This window comes from Mesitornis unicolor, unplaced genomic scaffold, assembly GCF_000695765.1.
Source record: "Mesitornis unicolor isolate BGI_N332 unplaced genomic scaffold, ASM69576v1 scaffold3581, whole genome shotgun sequence".
Classification (NCBI taxonomy): Eukaryota; Metazoa; Chordata; class Aves; order Mesitornithiformes; family Mesitornithidae; genus Mesitornis; species Mesitornis unicolor.
This window is the reverse complement of record NW_010162969.1, coordinates 44,424-63,321: the sequence shown is the minus strand read 5'-3', so window position 1 is coordinate 63,321 and position 18,898 is coordinate 44,424. Positions and strand designations below refer to the sequence as shown.

The 18,898-nt window shown below is 43.6% G+C and overlaps 1 protein-coding gene across 1 annotated transcript in view; it reads right to left on the bottom strand.

The window, feature by feature from the left end:
• Nucleotides 1-13,114: 13,114 nt before the first annotated feature.
• PDK3 (pyruvate dehydrogenase kinase, isozyme 3) overlaps nucleotides 13,115-18,898 on the bottom strand; it is a 31,218-nt gene continuing 25,434 nt past the window's right edge. The window contains exons 9-10 of the mRNA XM_010193775.1: nucleotides 15,380-15,493; nucleotides 13,115-14,322 (exon numbers count right to left, since the gene is read on the bottom strand). Of these exons, the coding sequence (XP_010192077.1) occupies nucleotides 14,179-14,322; nucleotides 15,380-15,493 (258 nt within the window). The 3' untranslated portion in view covers nucleotides 13,115-14,178. The remainder of the gene's footprint in view (nucleotides 14,323-15,379; nucleotides 15,494-18,898) is intronic.

Here is an 18,898-nt window from a genome sequence, read left to right as displayed (position 1 = left end):
TTAATCATATTCAATGAATGCTGCTTGTTGACCAAGCCTTTGTGCAGGGCAGAGGTAAAGAGTCAGGCTGTATTTGCTTTATCAAATCGCTCTCTGTGTTCCCAGTGCCTGAACAACTACCTGGTAACTCCTGTTTTCATCCCTGGTTTTGCACTTTGGAGGGAAGAAAGTAAATGAGAAGACAGCCCCAGCTGGAATGTGTTGTTGTAGGAAATAGAGAGTTTGAAGACATTGGTGATTTTTACTGGTGAATTCTGAAAAAACAAAACCCAAACATGTGGGATCCCAGGGTATCAGGACATGGCCTCCTAGGAAACCCTGCTGCTCCCAGCTCTGTATTGCCAAACGACAAGAACAGGGTTGCTGTCCTTGCATGCTGCTAAGCCGGTTAAACGAATGTCTCATCAAACTCTAAACACGATGTGCTCACAGACACTCTGCCCCTGCAGGTGGCTTGAGGCCATTCCTCTACCCTAACATGGAAAAAAAGATGGAAAAAACCCAATGGAAACCTTTTAAACAGGATTAGGCATGGGGATTGTCTTTCTCTGTGCGTGACACCCACACAGCATGAAGCAGAACCACAGAGAGGGGAGCAGGAGTGAAGCCTTCCTTCCCCTTGATGCTCATCTCCTTCCAGCCTGGCAAAGCCAGACCTGCCTGCCTCAGGGGGCACCCAGTGGGGTGGCTGCAGACTGGCAGGATTTCTGAGCAGGGGGACCCCCAAACCAAGGCTCCCCGCCTCACAGCTCAGAAGGCTGCAGGAAGCACCCAGCCAGGCCACACTGGTAGGGCTGCAGAGCAGCGATGGGATTTTGCTGCCAGTGCACAGACATGCGTGAAGCTCTCCAGCCCAGTGCCAGCTGTGATGCCAGGCCAGCAAAGCCAGCCACAACCACCGCCTGCCTTCCCACCTGCAGCCTGGGCAGGGGCTCACAGCAGTGAAATCGCTGCTGTGCCACTGTAAGCTTATCAGGACACACAGGCTGCTGTGGGCAGCACCAGGCAGCGCTTTGTGGGAGACGCTGGGAGAGGGAGGGCTCTGAGCGGCTCTTGGAAAAGAACCAAAGGAACAGGGCACCTGAGCATGGGGTGGCAGAACCTGCTGGCAGCAGGACGCCCCATGCTACCGTCCTTGCCTTGCTGAGTGACCCAAGAGGTAAACTCCACATACTCCTTCCCTTCCAGATACTTTTTCAGGCAGGGAAACTACAGACCCTTGTGCCAGGCACCAAACTGGCCCTGCGCTCTGTTCATTCCCCACAGCTTCCATCCATTCCCCACTATGGGGTAACTGATTTTTCTTCAGGAACATTTTGCCAGTCCCTTCTCCGACTACCACAAGACCAAGCACGCAGTATCTTGTGGCACGCTTTGCCCTCTAGAGTCAACCAGTTTCTCCTTCACAGAGCTGCAGAGAGACGAGCAGGGGACAGGGCAAGCTGCTGCTTTCTCTAGAAAGTGCAAGGGGAGAGCCACAGCGAGTTCAGCTGCCTCCAGCAGTGCACCCCATGGGACGATGCAATTAAGACCTTTCTCAGCCTTAGGCAACCTGTTACTGTAACTTCATACCTGGGATGCACTTGTTAGTTTCTCTGGTCCTTTGCAAGTCTTAAGTCTTCCCATCACAAACCACTCCTCCACCACGGGAACTGTCTGCTCTCTACTGGTGCTGTTTATACAACCAGCCATGTCCAAATGCAATGGAGGTGGGCACGTTTTTGTTGTTCTTGGCTTTTACAGTTTGGGTTTTTGTTTTAATTTCATAGCGCTTACTGTCCAGCAGCCCCTGCTCAGTGGTTTGAGTGGAAGACAGCACCACGACTTGTAAATGGGAACTGGAGGAAAAACTCACCAGGGACCTCTTCTTAACAGAAGCGGTTTCTCAGAGTCACAGGTGGCTGCCCAGTGACAAAGCCATATACTGTACCAGGCGTCCTTTCACATTTAGGATATCAATAAGCTGAAGCCTTTGCCCTGCTGGTACAGACACCAATATCCATGCACTGTCTCCAGCAAACCAGAACCTCACTGTCTCTGCACATGTGGAGGGCAACTTTGCACTTCTGAGTCACGGTTGGGTTTTATTTTTCATGAGTGTTGCTTTATTTCAGTCCTATTTAACAGCCAAGCTCCACATGAAAAATAAACAGTGTACAACAGATACCGCTGCCTCTCACCTTCATTTTATAACACCTTTGGACACAAACACAACCCCCAGCATAAGCCCCACTGCTAGCACAGTGCTTGTTATCCCCATCCTTTGCACCCCAGGGCTTTACACTCCCACAAATACCACTAGAGCACAGTCACCAACCTGCCCCAAATCGCGCTGCTTGAGTTACTGCTGCTGCTGCTCTCTGCTCTGATGGGATCAGCTCTCTCCTTGCATTCACCCATATTTCTCTGGCTGCAAGGCCAAAGTGGGGATTCACAGAATCTTAGGAGTTGGAAGGGACCTTGAAAGATCATCCAGTCCAATCCCCCTGCCAGAGCAGGATCACCTAGACCAGGTCACACAGGACCGCGTCCAGTCGGGTTTTGAATGTCTCCAGAGAAGGAGACTCCACAACCTCTCTGGGCAGCCTGTTCAGTGCTCTGTCACCCTCACAGTAAAAATGTTTTTCCTCATGTTCAGGTTGAACCTCCTATGCTCCAGCTTGCACCCACTGCCCCTTGTCCTGTCATTTGACATTAAACAGGAAATGCTGTCTGAGCTGGCAAGGCGCAGCAGTGGAACCAGAAGCCATGGCTTTAATTCTTAACATAAGTGGAAGAAAGAGGCAGTGCTGGTTCTGCACCTGTCCTGGTTCTGCTGCTGAAAACTGTCCCCAAACAGCAGCCACAGTGACAACTCCTGACACCAGCCTTTGGACTTGACTCCTCCTCCAGTGAAGTCAGGCTGGTGCCTGAATGTTCCTGCTGTGCTCTCTCTCTTCTGTCCTTTCTGTAAGAAAGAAGTTATTACTGCAGCAGCTCTAGAGGAGATTGATTTAATTTATGGTCAGTCCTGTCTCAGGCATGGAGAAGCTGGACCAGCAGGCAGGGACTTAGGACTTCCCAGCTACCGTATTTTTAATTATGGAGTAAGAACAAATTTCTAAGTCATTCAGCATGGCAGAGAAACTACAGCACAGCATCCACACCAAAATGCTCACCAGCAATACAAGCTTTAGTACTTAAGATGGATTTGGGGCTGTTTTGAGCAGTGTCTTGCATCCCTTGGGAGATAAGGGACCTCCTTGTCCTTGTTCCCAGGACCAGAGAAGTCAACCTGTCTGCAGCCCCACTTCTGCCACTGAGCTGCCTCTGCAGTCCCATGGAGAGGGACCACGTCTGATGCCTCCCCACAACCTCACTGCCTTTTAGGAGCCAGCTCTGTGCCCAAAAACACAGAAGGGACAACAGGGAGCCTTGTTCACATGGGCCTGATCGTGCTATCCCCAAACCCAGTGACAGCACGGGCCATCACCAAGTCAGGCCCTCCCAGGCAAGAGCTGCAGCACCCGGTGGCAGCTTCTCCCTCTACTGCAAACAAGCACCATGTTAGATTTGGGATGAATTTTAAGTCCAGTAGAATGAACTGCAAAGCATTTCCAGTTTTTTAACTGGAATTTCATTGCACCAGAGAAACCCCGAAAACACTGGCAAAGAGCACGACTGGAAGTGGTTGGAAAGACCCCCCTGTGAGTTCAAACGAGCTCGTATAGAACAGAAGAATGTTTGAAATATGACTGCAGAAGCAGAGATGATCTTCTGCAGTGCAAGGCAGAGCTCTTGTGCCAGCACTTGTGAAACATCTGCATTACTTCCTCAGTTTTAAATCCTTCCATCATTTAGGAATGAAATATAACAATGTGCAAGCTGAGTCACAAGGATGATTTAACTCGTAAGGCTCAAGAAAAATAAACATTAAAAAACCAGAATTTTTAATATAAACAAAGAACTGCATTTCCAAATACTGTGGGGACAGCATTCTCAAGGGAAAACTTAGAACAGCACAAAGCAGTACTGACAGCTGGAAGCTGGACAAAGTTAACAACGGGAAGCAGGCATTTCAAATAAAGCCGCAAGAAAACGAGATGCTTCTTCATGAAAAGGAATCCTGACTTCCTGAGGGGACCAGCTCAGAGCCAGGACCACTCATCAAGGAGGACATGGCTCGAATAAATCCCCAGCATAGCCCATTCTGCTCTCTCCTGAGCGCTGCTGCTGCTGCTCTCCTTATCCACTCAGCTTTCCCTTCTACATCTAAAAGTCATCCAGCGGGAGCTGCTGCTATTCCATTTGACCTCTCCCCAAAATAAAAGGCAGAGGTGATTTTGGCCTGGAGGCAGGATGGGCTTCACACCCTGCTCAGCCAATGGCCACAGATGCACGCTGCAAAAGAAAACACGAGAGGACTAAAACAGCTCGAGCCCAGCGTCGGTGGCAGATCCTGTACCTCCTCCTGCGCTCCCAAGCCTCCACTAAACAAGGTGAAGTTGTTTAAATTCCTCTTGACTTGTGGCTTTGCTTTCTCCACTGCAACTCTGCCTGGCTTTTCACTCCCAGGTCGCAGAGGAATCACTTCTGCCAACAGAAGCCGCTTGGTGGGTCCCTGGTTCCCTTAAGCGCAGCCCTGGGGAAGCCGGGCCCTCGCCGTGTTCAGCCCAGCTCAAGGTCAGAGCAGATCCTTGTTTGGGCCCTTGGAAATAAAAGGTCCTCTGAAGGGGACAAGGACAAGGCCTGTAGGAAAAAAGGGTTTGACACTACATCAAATTGGCTTGTAAGAAAAAGGGTAATAATAAACCATCGTGGGAAGAGTCTCCAATATGATAGCAAATAATTAAGCAGCAGTTTCACCCGAGGCTGATGCAGACCTCTGACCTCCTCCTAAAACAGAGCTGAGAATGGACCAGAAAATGGACCTAGGGCTTTGCCTCTTGGGTCGAGCCCCGTCCAGGCAGCAGGCCATCCTCAGCACTCCTCTTCAGATCTTACTCTGAAGAGAGATTTTTTCATCTCAAAATACAAGGCATGTTCCCCAAGCACACACACACTGGTATTTTCTGCCCTTCTCTTTCCAGAGGGAAAGAAAGCCCTTTCCTGGTGTGAGCAAGGAAAGGCAGTATTAGCATTTCTAATCTGCACGGAAATCAAGGGCATTGCCTCACAGCTTCACCTGAGGGAGAGAAGACGGATGCAAAAAGCAGTAAAAATAACTGAGAGCCTTTGGAAATGCATCTTTGCCGTGCTCTGTGCTAAACGGGGAGTGCACAACTGAGACTCCAGCCAGAATCAAGTCTGTTCCTATGGCAAGTCACTGCCAGATCCCAGCTGCACATAGCAGGCTCCCATGTTAACGCCAGCTCCTCAAATACAAGGCTTGAACCCCCCTGTCCCAGCAGTCATTCGTGACCAGTTTAGGATGTGCTGATAACTTTCTTCAGTTCAAACAGGCTTTTCATGCCTGGTGTCTCCATCCCATTTTAGATTCTCTCTCCAGCAGCACCCATCCTTCCTTCAGTGAGAAACTGCACCGCAGGTTCCCGAGTCAGGTGAGGCAGCTTCCCCCCACACAGGAGCCTGCTCCATGTGCTGGGGTGCGGCAAAACACACTCTGAAGACAAATGGGCAAATTTAAGGAGGAAATTGTGCCTTTGGAAGTGTCGCCTCCTTCAACCCTCCTCAAAAAGGCAGTTTCACCCTATGAAATGACAGCTGTTCCCTAAAAGGATTACAGGGCTTGATCCCAAATGTCTCTGGCAATAGTTCATGGTCTGTGCTGTACAGGAAATAAGTGATCCCTGCAGAGTCATCCAGATTTTGAGCACTCCTAATTTTTTCTTCTCATTGTTTTAGTAGCTCGGCTTTCCATTTACATCTAGGTTTTGGATAAAAGCCTCATCTCCATAAGCAAGGGAGATTCCTTTTGCTGCCCAGCAAACCTTGTTAAATACTCACAGCGTAGCAGTAAATGCCTGGGAGAGCCCGGACACACATCATCAGCACATAAGAACACCGAGATGTACTACTCAGAAGCCAATCAAGACGCAGTGAGCCACGATGCAGAGTGGTGCCACTACCGTGCCACCTGCAGAATCGACCTCAACCATTCACGGAATGAAATGACATCTTCAGGGAAGTGCCCATGGTGATCCTTTGCATGCTTTACCCAACTGCTCAACTGTTTAATCAAGGGGAAAAGTTAGAGATTAATTATATGTTTGAGCACTGACAGCTGTGTTTCAAGCACCTTAATAAAATACTTTCATATGCCATCAAAAAAAAATCCAGACATTGCAGTTCTGTTGCTGCATGACACAGTGCTCAGCAAGCTGGCATTCTCCACGCCACAGTAACAGCACCGAGTAACAAGAAGACAACAACATGTACTTAAATATACTCGAACAAGTAACTCCAACCTCTTCACCCACTGCAAACCACTATTTGCAAAGTATTTTGTACAGCTGCTAAACCTGTACATTGTAATGTGCAGGACCTGGCCATTTCACGTAGCACATAACTAGCGGGCAGTTTTCAAGCATACTGCATTGTACTGGCAATGGACACAAATTAACTTAAGTGGACACCTATGTGTGAAAATAAAGGAAAAAAATATTGCTTCCCTGGTGGTAAAACAATCTTTAGCCCACCAGCATCCAGAGACACAGAAACTGCTACACAGCCATGACGCGCACACACACACACACACACACACACACACACAAAATCCCAGGTTCCTTTACCTGAACACAAACCTGACCATGCCTTAAGTGTTGGTCCTCCACAGCCCCAAAGATTACACCAGGTAACCTTACATCTATAAAGAGATTTATTATCGTGAGAATAAAGAGCAAAGAAACAGGCAAGGAAGGTGCTTGCAGCAGACACAGCAGAGCCACGCACACCACCACAACCTCAGGTCTGCCAGGATGGCGTCCACATTTTAAGAGGTGGCATCTCACAACAGCGCAAGCCGGCATTGGTTTCCATAACCACAAGGAAATGTTAATGAAGCCGACCTCCGAAAGGTTTCGAATACCAAAACACAGGCCAACGTGCGACCTTGAGAACTGGCAGAACTGAAGCTCTCCTCTGAAAAAAGAGGGCGTATTTACAGGCGCCTGCTCATGCATTAATTCCAAGAACAGAACCCAGAGTGGCAGATCACGAAGGAAAATCACCGTACAACTTCCACATCAAGCCCCAGGTTGCACGCTAGCAGAAGCAAAGCGACGTGCCTGCTGCCTTTGGACTTAGGGACACAAAGGGGGATAGCTTGGGCCAAAGACAAAAAATGATCCAAGTCACCAGACGGAGAAGGGTTTTCCAATGGCTGTAACGAGTTTTCTGAACGGCTGATACTCTTAGACAAAATACAGCAGGCATTGCTTACTAAGCTCAATTTAACTCTTACTTCTAGAGAAAAGGGTACAAAAGCTAAAAGTAAAAACAGCCTCAGAGTCAGATGGTGAACATAAACTGATCAGACAAAAAAAAAACAGTTCAATTTCTCCTATTAAGCACGCCTGGCACCTTTTGTATGCCTGACTACCTTTAAAAACTGTCTACTGCAAGATTTACGTTTCCACTGGAAACAACAAATTCAAGTACTGAATGAGTCTACAGCAGCCTAAGAGAGACATTAATTGCATAATGAGACTGAGCCTTTATTACAAATTGTTCTTCCACGTGAGCGTGCGTCCTAGAGCCATAAATCTTCATTATCGTGCTGCTGCTGCAGCTCCTTGCTTCACACTGCACAGACAGCTACTGTCAAACACGGAGCAGTACGCGAGGAGAGATTGTGCAACTCTGAGCTGCTTAATTAAGCCACTCGGCTCCTGCCTAGATCCTACCAAGGCAAATGGTAGGCAGCAAGGAAGTACAACACACATTTCTTCTCTTCTGAAATTTTAAAATGAATTCTTCATCTGAAAGAAAATTCTCAGTTCTAGCAAAATTCTGACCATTTGAAACATCAGTTATTACTTAATAAGAAAGTTCCTCAGTCAGACAAGCTGGGTCTGCAGGCATTGTCCTGCTCTGGAATTGCCTGGTTGGGAAGTTTGTTTTTTCATTTTCTTGAATTAGTTATGAACACTTGTAAAGCTTCATGGAAAGCTGAAGACATTTCAAGGCAGAAGCCTCAGGTATTATTTTATAAGAGATAAAATTCAGTTATCAAGAATAATAAAAAACCCACTAGCTTTAGGAAGACTTATAGAGCAGAAAAAAAAATCCAAAAGGTGCTCATATGCCTCAAAGAAAACGACGTGTGGTGAAAAACCACGCTGACGTACCCAGGACAACGCGACGGGAGTTTCAGAAACTCCCGATAACTCCCTTTTGGAGGGAGCTTCTGCTGCTTCTAGGTCAGAAAATCGGAAACTCCAAGCAACAAGGATGAATGGGGCGATCCTCAGTAATACTGAGCAGTAAAGCAAATGTCACACTGCACAGAAGCGTTAGTTGTGTTAGCACATGGTTTTATCTTTTTAAAGACAACTCAAGTCGTGTGCCACAAGAACCACTGAAAAGTAACTTCAGAATGAAACCTACAGTGTTCCTTTATGAAATGCTTATTTTCACGAGACTCACATCTGACAGGTACAAGACATATTTAGGAAAGACATTAGAAGCTTTTAAGTCTTAAAATCTACCTGGAAATCTGATACAAAGCAGATTAAACGTACGTGAACATTCAGAGTAATACAATACAGAAGCAAGTGCATTTATATCTAGTTCTAGAACCAACAAAAAGTAAACTATGCTTGAGATATTAATAATAAATCGGAGGACTGGACACAGAAACACATTTCCAGAGATTTCCAACTGATTTGTGACAGAACAGGCAAGAGAACCATTTTTATCTCTAATTACTCTGAACTCCCTTCCGACTGCAGCTCTGAGTGTCCCTCTGCAGGCGTGTGTGAAGTTGACCTTGGGCTGCCACATCACAAACCAAGCTCCACAATGTGCAAAACCCAACCCTTAAAAATGTCATCATGTAGTTTTGATGCATTTTATTTGTCAGCAATGGAAAGGAAAAAGAAAGGAAAAGAAGAGTATACAAGTTATATACATGGGTATTGGTCTAGCAACAATTCCAACAAGTTACAGAAGACTCAAAATTAAATTTAAAACATCACCAAGTAATCTCATGAAAAATCAGCTTCCCACTCCTCCATTCAGTTCAGTTGACTCAGACAGTGCCACCTCAGAGGAGAGGCAACACGAGGGCTCTTTCCCTCCTGGATGCCAGGTGCAGCACGGGCCAGCTCACCAGTAAAAGTTCTGTCCTGTTGGACAGACGCTGGTTACAAACGGACTTGATTTCCACCCACGCCACAAAATCAGATCATAAAACCCAACCCCAGCTCAGCACACAAAACAGTTCATCAGAAACGGCAAGCGTGACAGGGTCAGCAGGTCCCCCCCAGAGGGACAGTCCTTGCTGGAGAGCTGAGAGCACAGACAGTGCACCAAAGCTGAGAGCATCAATACTGCACCTCTTGGGAACAGGCCCTGCCACTGCCTGGTACCATCTGCAGAGGGCCTGAATTTCAAAGCACTGTCAACCCGGCACCTCTCAGCAGTACTCAATTCAAAGGAAGAGTTTTAATAAAGCAATTAATAGTAGTCTGACAATGTCAAAATCATCACAAACACTACATTAAAAAAACCTCTAGATTAAGAAACTAGCAAGTTCTCGATGTCAATTTCTGCGATCTTTTAAGGCAACACAACACTGCAATTAAAGCACGTGAACTTTGATTTTTCTTATTTATTTTTAATTAGAAAGCCACTTCAGTTACACAAGTCTTCATTGTTTCAAATTCATGTCAACTGCTTAAGCCCTGGTCCTGAGAAGAGAATCCTTTAAGTGGGATCGCTCACACACACTGCTTACTTGTGCAAGTATTTGCAAGATTCAGCCCTGAAGTTGCTACACAATTTGTACCTGTGTTCCTTATTCGTGAATAAACTCACCCTTGCGCTCAGTAATACATCGTTCTGTCGTGTGCCGTCACGTTCTCTGAAAGTCCTGCAAACATCCATGGTAATTAATTCACACGCAGGTGAGTATGTCAGTAGGATGAGATGGGGAAACCACAGCATCTGTGGCAACTGAGGAAACATGCAAGAAACCGCACACCGCACAATCGCATGTGGTTATCCGCAAGAGATAAATACTAACAGTTAACATTTAGGCTGTCTCCTACAAAATTATATCAACCAAGACCACTTTGCAGCACCTAACACGTAAGGATCTAGGAGTGCCTATTAAAGGGGGGGAGGGGGGGGAATGTCTTCCATGTCAACGAGGTCAAGATTTCACCCTAAATACTACCTTTGAGTGGAAGGGAATGAGAGATTGGACTACACTGAACATATCACTGTTGGTCACTTTTTGGAGAAAGTGAGCAGCTGTTTCAAAGCAAATTACGTGCCACTAAGTACAAAGAGAAGTGTTACCCAGGTGGAGCATCACATGTAGCTTACGTAGCCAAAGAGCAGCTTGAGTTTTCCAAGAACACTACAATTAATATCCGTGTTCTTTAAGCATGTGTCAAGGGACCTGCTTTAAACACTGCCCAAGAGGTAGCACACACTGCAGCAGGACAAAGACTTTCTCAGTACTATCCTAGGTCACCTCAGTCGAGTACAGAGGCACAAACTGTGCACGTGAGCTGTAAAAGAAGCATTTCACTATCTCCTGAATAGTTCTCATCAAGTGCTGGCTCTGAAAGACCCCTGGTAGCCTCAAAACAAAGCCTAGAAAAGCAGGGAAAACAAATATCTGTGTGATTTGGAGAGACTTCAGCATCTATTAATATTAAACTAGGCAGGGGATTAAGAGATTATGTTCAAGACACCAGAAAAATGCACACTGGACAAAAGAAGTTAAACTGTTTGTTATCCTACGACACATAGAAGCTGTTTGTACGTTCTCAGGAAGATTCAGGAGCAAACATCTCTAGCTCAGTTTGTTTCTGTTCATCACTAAACACAACAGATAGGAAACATTTCCACCGAAAACACTTTTTTCTATTTACGTGTCCCGTAACTCATGACGAGCAGGTTGCAATAACATTAGCAGGCTACACATGTGAAACCCATGAAAAAAGAAATATACTTTTACAAAATCAGAAAATTTGGAACTAACAGCCCCAAGATATTAAAACAAACAGTTATAACAGATTCCAGCCAGAGCCAGATGTAACCGAGGAAAGACCAACATTTGTAGTTAAATGAGCCATATTAAAAACTCATCCACCCTCATTTTGCAGGCATACCCATTGAAAAACTCTCTTCCAATTCAAGGTCTGCTGCTCTCGTTTCCTAAAGCAACTTTCAGACTCATACCCCTGTGTAGACACACCATGAGGACAGCAAGCGAAGAACAATTTTTATGGCATACCTGGAATCTCCGCTAAAGCACAGGCTGCCTAGACAAGGCTGGAGAGGAGGAGAAAAGTCCCTTCTCGCTCATATTCACTGTAATGTCCACAAACTGACCTTGGGAAATGGAAGGAAAAAGCATTCCTTGTGCTCTGCCTTCCTGCTCTGAGCTGTTCATGCATGCTCAGGGTTCTTGGAAATAGGTGTCATTTCATGAGGACTTCAGTTTTCAAGTACCAGAGCACTTCAGTCCTGAAAGCCAGGCAGTTGTTTTTGTGAATGAAGAAGTGAATGACGAATCACATCCCATGACATCCTCCATGGTACCTTCACCTTTCATTCATCGGCTTCCATTGCTTATGCTCACTTCAGGAAAACAAGTTCAAAGTGCCTGCTTCCTTTCTTTTGTTTCCTCTCCTCTTCATGTATAAGGAGACAGCCAAAAAGAGGCATCGGGTCAGGATTTACCACTTCAAAATATGATTTCTAACAAAAGCTGAAACTCAGCTTCTTGCACAAGCTGTCGTATTCCTTGAATGTTTTAGGTAATGTTGTAGGAAAAACTGACCACACACAACTGGAAAAATATTCGTTTCATCACAAATGTCTATTTTTAAGCAAGCCCTCCCCTGCGATTACTAAAAAACAGACAACTTAAAATGAACTTAATGAACAGTAAGAAGTTACGGGTGAGGGCAAAAGTTAAGTGACTGAATCTCAGTAGATGTGACTTCCAACTGGTGTTTCGGTCAAACCACTACTCTGGTTTCACCCCAGCAGCACAGCTCTATCACCTGAGCAGCAATTTGCCTTGTCTGCAGCCGTGGGAAATGATCGCTCTGGAGGCCACACACGTTACACCCTCACGGGGGTACAGAGGGGGACAGCCCCATGGCGTGCTCTCTCTTCCTACCTGCTGCCAGAGGGGCTCAGAAGGCCACTGTTCACCAGCTACCAGACCAGCAAGCCTTCAGCAGCTCTCCTGGTACCCAAGAGCACGGCAGTGGATGAGTGTTGTATCAACCTGGCACTCCAACGTGACTTACCTGGGCAGCGCAGCCCACAGAACCTCCAGCCCTGGAAGCTCATGGACTATTCACATACAAATTCTTGAACTGACTGCACAGGTAAGTGTTTGCAAGGGAAGGACTCCTCAGAAATGAGGCTGTATTAAGTTTATTGCTCAAAGCACTCTGCAATCCTTTGATGAAACGTGCTAGGTAAGTGCAAAGTACTGTCATTAAAGTCAAGCTAGGATTTTTATTATTTTGTTTTTAAAAATACCTAGGAATTTCTCAGCATTTCCCTGTTTACCTAATAGATCAGTTCTTTATAAAAATAAATATTGAGAGGACAAAAGGGAGAGTTGCCCCACAATTTTAGTAAACAAGTTTCAGTTTTCCATGCTAAAATCTGTGATGTCTTTCAAAAAAATATCAAAACACCTAAGAGAAACTGAGGGTGCATCAGAGTTGCTTACAACTCATCTAATTTATTCCCATGGCTAGGACATCATCGGAATGTCTAAATTTTACACATTTTTCTGAAAGACCATTGGATCAGAAACAGTATTTGGCAGAGACTAGGTGAATAACAGCTTCCTAATAGTCAGCAGTAACCTTTACAGTAAGTTTAAGGGGAAAATACTTTAAGGTTTTTATCTGATTTCCCCCCCTCCTTAAATCAGGTACCAGCTATGATTTGTCCCCCCCCATTTCTACGGTATTTCCAGTTTCATGTATTTAGACCAATGACACTTTCCAAAAGCTGGTGTACAACATCTTTATATACACTACAAATTCAGATTACCAGACTAGAGTCAGACATTGAATATATAAATAACTTTGCAAACTATTTACAGGTTTTAAACTAATCAGGTTCCAAGAAACCAACACTCTTAAGGCAAGTTCATTTGTATGACTGGCTGGCTGGCCTCTCAGCATTTCTCTTCCCACCCCAACTCCCAAAAAAATGATAGGAAATAAACATGAAATTTAACTACCCCCTGCCCCTGTACTGACAGAATCTCTTGTACGGAGAGATGATCTAACTACTTATGAACTTTCCTCAAAACAGAGGAAAAAAAAAGTGTAGAAATGCATTTTTGTGTTTGTGTGTCAGGAAAATCATTAAGGTGCATACCAAGAAGTGGAAGTCCCAATGTCTTAGCACAACATAACTTTTGTATGCACTTAATAAATGGATTTGGGAATTCGGAGAAAGCATCAGTTTAAAGCTGCACAACCCTTTTAAAACGATGCATTTATAAGCTCATTAAATATAAGATCTGAAGAGCTCAAAGGGATTTTCTGTAGCAGGTGACACTGTGCAATATAAAATGCAGCAAAGAGTGGATTTCAAAGCATGTTAAACTACATTAGAATTTTTCTCTTATACCGTATTGCTGTGCAAGATACTGTTCACCATTTAAAGGGATTCTGCACATCTTGCCAATCCTTACATTGAAATAAAAATCGGCCGTTTCAAATAGTATCTTTTTGTTACAACACTGTATTCGTAAGTGCAATCACAGTGCAATCCCTTTTGTCAATGCATGACTGAAGCAACCAAGCATATTCTGGTGAAGTAGACGGGATTCACATACCAAGCGTGCTTAGTGCCTTCCTTTAAGTCCCAATCATCACTTTGTTCTTAGTACTTTTCAATGCCCTGATTAGGTCTTTGTTTGGAAGTAATTAGCTATTGTGGTTTGAAGGGTTTTGGAACAAAGCAGAGACTTTAAATTGAATGCAGAGGTCATCCCTAACAGAGACAAAAGGTGGCAATTTATCGATTAGCTTTATATTTAGAAGCATCCCTTGGTTCACTGCTAGGATTGCTCCAGTCATCTGCTTCAGGTGTGGTCTTGTAGTGTCGCCATGCTGACTTATTAAAAACGGGAAGTCTTTCAAATGATTCACTTGAAAGGGCCTATGGAAAAACAAAAGCAATGGTAAGATGTCATCAGAGATACCAAGAGCAAGATGATTCTCCGGGGAACTCTACAGTTACAACTTCTATACCAAACAAGTGTCTCCATTATCCAAGTGTTACATGTCCCACTACTATTTTCAAAATACTTTATGGCTAGAACAATTAGTCACAGCTAATCAAAATGCCAGTCATAGCAAAAGTTAAAAGAGAATAGTAACACTTGAAAATATTTCCCTTCTTTCCAGGAGTAGTGGCAACAAAAATAGCAAGAAAAAAAGTTCTGGTCAAAAACACTTCAGGGGAGATTTGTCATTGACACAGGGCAGACAGCTACTTTAAACATTTCACTTCAAGCTCAGACTGCCAGCACAGTGATGTGTGAGGACTGATCCAGTGCAGTCTGTTACCATGCCTTTTTCATCTGACAAGGACCGTATCCTTTTCACCACACACACATGCACAGGATTACACCCATCAGAAACTACAGCTGGCACAGGACTCCACAGCTCCCTCAATACACACTGCAAGGCACAGCAACAATGTTAAGTCAACGACCTGCACATAAGCTATACGCTATGTTCTTTTAAATTTCCTGATGGAATTTAAGCAGTTAGTTTCAAACATTAAGCCCCTATTGCACAAAGGTCAAGAACTACATATTAAAAAAAGTATTAGCCAGGAGTTAATCAATAGTCTTCTTAGTTTTACTGTGGTCAAAACTTTTAGAACCAAAAAGTATTAACCAAAATTCTCTATCGTCTCACAGTATTTTGAAAATTCAGCACTTATGATGGATTAACAAAATGCAAAGACCTAACATAGAGGACTGAAAAAAAAACCCAACAAAGCCAACTAACTAGTACTAGAGCTGGGTTAATATCTATAACCTTGGTTTTTAGGATTCTGTGTAACTGATCTAGATAAAATATTATGACTCTAGCAATTACAAATTTGAAAACAAGTGGCAGAGCAAGACGAAAGAAAGTTCACTTACTTAGCCTGCTATAAACAAATTGCAATTCATTACTAGTTTGTAAAAGGGTCGAATTCATACCTTCAAATAAATTACAGCATCTGAACCAACGCCTTCCATGGAGTAGAGTTTAAGGTCACCTTGAAAGTACCTAGCGTACAGACGAGAAATTGGCAAGCCATAGCCAAACCCAGCCTACAAAAACAAGGAAACAAAAGGAAAAACATGATGGAAAGTTAAAAAAAATGCAACAGATCACTGTAACCATTTATAAAACACAAGATACCTAGATATTAGATTTGCATCAAATTACTCCTCAAGATTTCCTTTATTATTCAGCCTATACGTTGCTATTCAGCCTTTTGAGCAATCTCCTTTTTTCCTAGGTATGATTTACTAGCTTAAGTGCAGAAAAGGGAAAAATATCAGAGTCCTTTGTTAGGATGACTGTGCCCATTCTGCATTTTCTCAGAGAGGCAGGAAGGTGTAACATACAGTACATGCTGCCTCCAGTCATCAAAGCAAGCCAATACTTTCTACTGCTTCCTCAGTAAGATTACCATTGCTATAATATTCATTGCTATAAAATCAGACTTTAGACAGAGTGTTTTTTCTTTCCCAAGCTTGGGATTATTATCCTCAAGCGTCTCTACACTCAGGAGACTACACAAGGAAGCCAGAGACAGCTCTGTTGTTCCTATGCAGCGACTGCTGATGCCACGCTGCAACAGAGATGGGAAGACGACTCACAAAGCAATTACGAGACAAATAATCCTCGCTGCTGTTTTCCCATCTAACAAAAGATCAGGAGTCCACAACACCGAATGACCTCCTGAGAGCTGAGACCCTGAGCAGACCAGAGAATTTTCAAAGCATAATATGCATGACAGGTACAAATTCTAGGTTTTATATTTACAATGCTAATATTCATAACCATAACTGCAAAAAGGTCAACACTTGGCACATTTTCCAAGCCACTCTTGTCAGAAGAAGTTATAAAAAAATGCAAGCCCTTCTCGCTGCAGCCAGGGAGTATGATTTTGGTCTACACATCGACCCTTTCAGATGACTCGCTATGTGCTGAGAATCACAGTGGTTAATTATTCACCCAAACCTCTCCTGAAATTTGCAGGAGTATCCAGAGCAATAAAGGAAGTATTCTGGATACACAAGCATTTGAAAAAGGACATAGAATGTAATGGAGTAATACAACTTTTCTGTAAGGGTGGATTAGAAGAAGAATTAAACACCTAAAGTTTTCAGAAAATCAATAAACCCATTCCACTACAATTTCTACAAAGGCAACCTGACAGATAACTGAGAGTCATGCCCTGAACCTTAAAACAATGCCTGAAAATGCTACAAAAAGAGAGAAGGCTAAGAAGGAGGACTTGTGAGCATTATACACAGCTAATATGTGGTATCACTTTAAATTTAAAAGCACAGTACCCGAAAAGCAAATTGTAGATAGTCCATGCCCCCAGGATGAGCTCAGGCAAAGGAGAGTTTCAAGCAACCCTGAAAATACAGACTTTCGTCTCTCCGGAATTACACCTCTGTAAAACCCACAGCCAGCTTCTGTTTGCTTTCTGCTCCTTCCAGGAAAATCTTCTTACGCTCTGTGCTAGTCCATATAGTTATTTCATGCTGCCCTCTTTCAAAAATTTCCTGTCAGTCTCCTCTCCATATTATCTTTGGAGTATTTTCCCAAACAGATAACTTACAAGAAATACAAAGACAACAGATCCTAGATGAACACCCTGTTAAGGCAAGACCTGGCAAGAGGTCTGTTTTGCAGAAGACTGTTAACAAGAAGTGATCACTACATAGGCCTGTGCTTGACCTGGAGGACAGAATATAGTCAATGATGGCACATCTGCCTTAAGAAGGGAAAGATTTTCCAAATCAATATCTCATTAAATATTACAGTATGCACTCTACATAGGAAATTATTAAATTTGTGCTACTAGTGTCTACAGGTTTAATTAAACCTAATTTAAGCCACGTTTCTCCCACTACAAACAAATGCTGCCAGAGAGAGAATCATTAAATTCTCTAGGAAAACCTAATTATCATTACCATGTGTTTCTAACATTTCCACTATGTGTGCAGGAGTACAAATGAACACAAGACCTGCTAGAATCCAAATGCTGCCATGGTAACAAGGTTTCTCAGTGGTTTTTAAACAACATTTGCAATTGACACTGAGAAGGAATTTTCACCAATCAATCAACAAAAAGATCCCCCTCTTCCACTCCCCAAGCCCATGAATGTTTCATAAACTAGACAGGAGTTCATAGAGCAAGGGGAGGGAGTGACAGAACTGAAAAATGTGTCTACTTACACTGCACTACAATTTAGTTTTGAATATTACCTAAGTCAAGAATGACAAACAGCCCTACCTACCTTCTGGAGCACAGTCATTCTTAAGTGGTTTGGTCTTTGACACTAAGCAATAAAGAAACTCTCCTGTATGGACTTCAAAGAGGATTTATGCAGAACCTTTCTGCTGAAGGCTTTTTTATTTCTAGACTGACATACAAAGTATACCATAATGGTTTTTATAGCAGGATCAAGCTTATAAGCGTATCAAGCTTCACTGCTAAGCCCTTCTTCCTTAGTGGAAAGATACGCCACAGACTCCCAGTTCTTAACTTTTTTCTTTCTATACACACATATAAATAACAGAGCTTAACAACTTCTCGACATTCAGTCCTGTACAGGCATCGGTCAGACTCACGGGGCAAAAGCTGCCAGGCTCACAAGAGCACAACACACTGCAAGTCTGACTACAGTGACATACGGACTGAAGAGGAAAACAAGGCATGAAAACAGGGTACAGTAGAAGAATGCTAAGTATAAACGTCAGAGAATCAAAGTAAGCAGTCTTGAAGATGAGGAAATAAACACAGGAATGCACTGCTAAAGATGCACAGAGGAAGAAAAAAAAAAGAGACAAAGAAAAGAGTATCAATCCTAAGCTGAACACGTTTTACAATCAGAGCCACAAAGAAAGACACATTTTAATAGTGAATACAACTGGTAATCAAGGTATAAATTTATAGTGAGAACAAGTTTCAGGAAAATCTTGTAGGCTGATACAGTAAATTGCTGATCAAAAGTGAGACAGAACAAAGGCAGATTATGAATCAAGAAAGATTCGACCATTCTTGACTAAAAAAGTTTATCTTATATTTGAATTAACGCCTGTTCCCTATCACTCATCCCATTCAAGAAGATATTCTATGAAAAAGCAAAAGTTCGAAACATATTACTAAGAGGTGTCGTAGAGGTAGGAGCTGTGAATGATTAATATGAAGTCAACGCAGATGCAGAACTGGGTTTCACACCTACCATGGTAGCATCGAACACTCGTGAAAACACTGCAACATACTATGTGTCATGATGTTATGAACGGAGGACTAAGACAGCACCATAAAGACTTCCTCCTAAAAATCTTAAAGGAAGTTTATTATCTCTGGACTACTCTTAATGAGTTTCACCCTCCGTTCACTGCTAAGTATTTTAATTTAGAAGTAGTCACATACTCTCTGGGCCACATTTTATTAGCTGTCTGAAGGCACTTCAAGCACAGAAGTA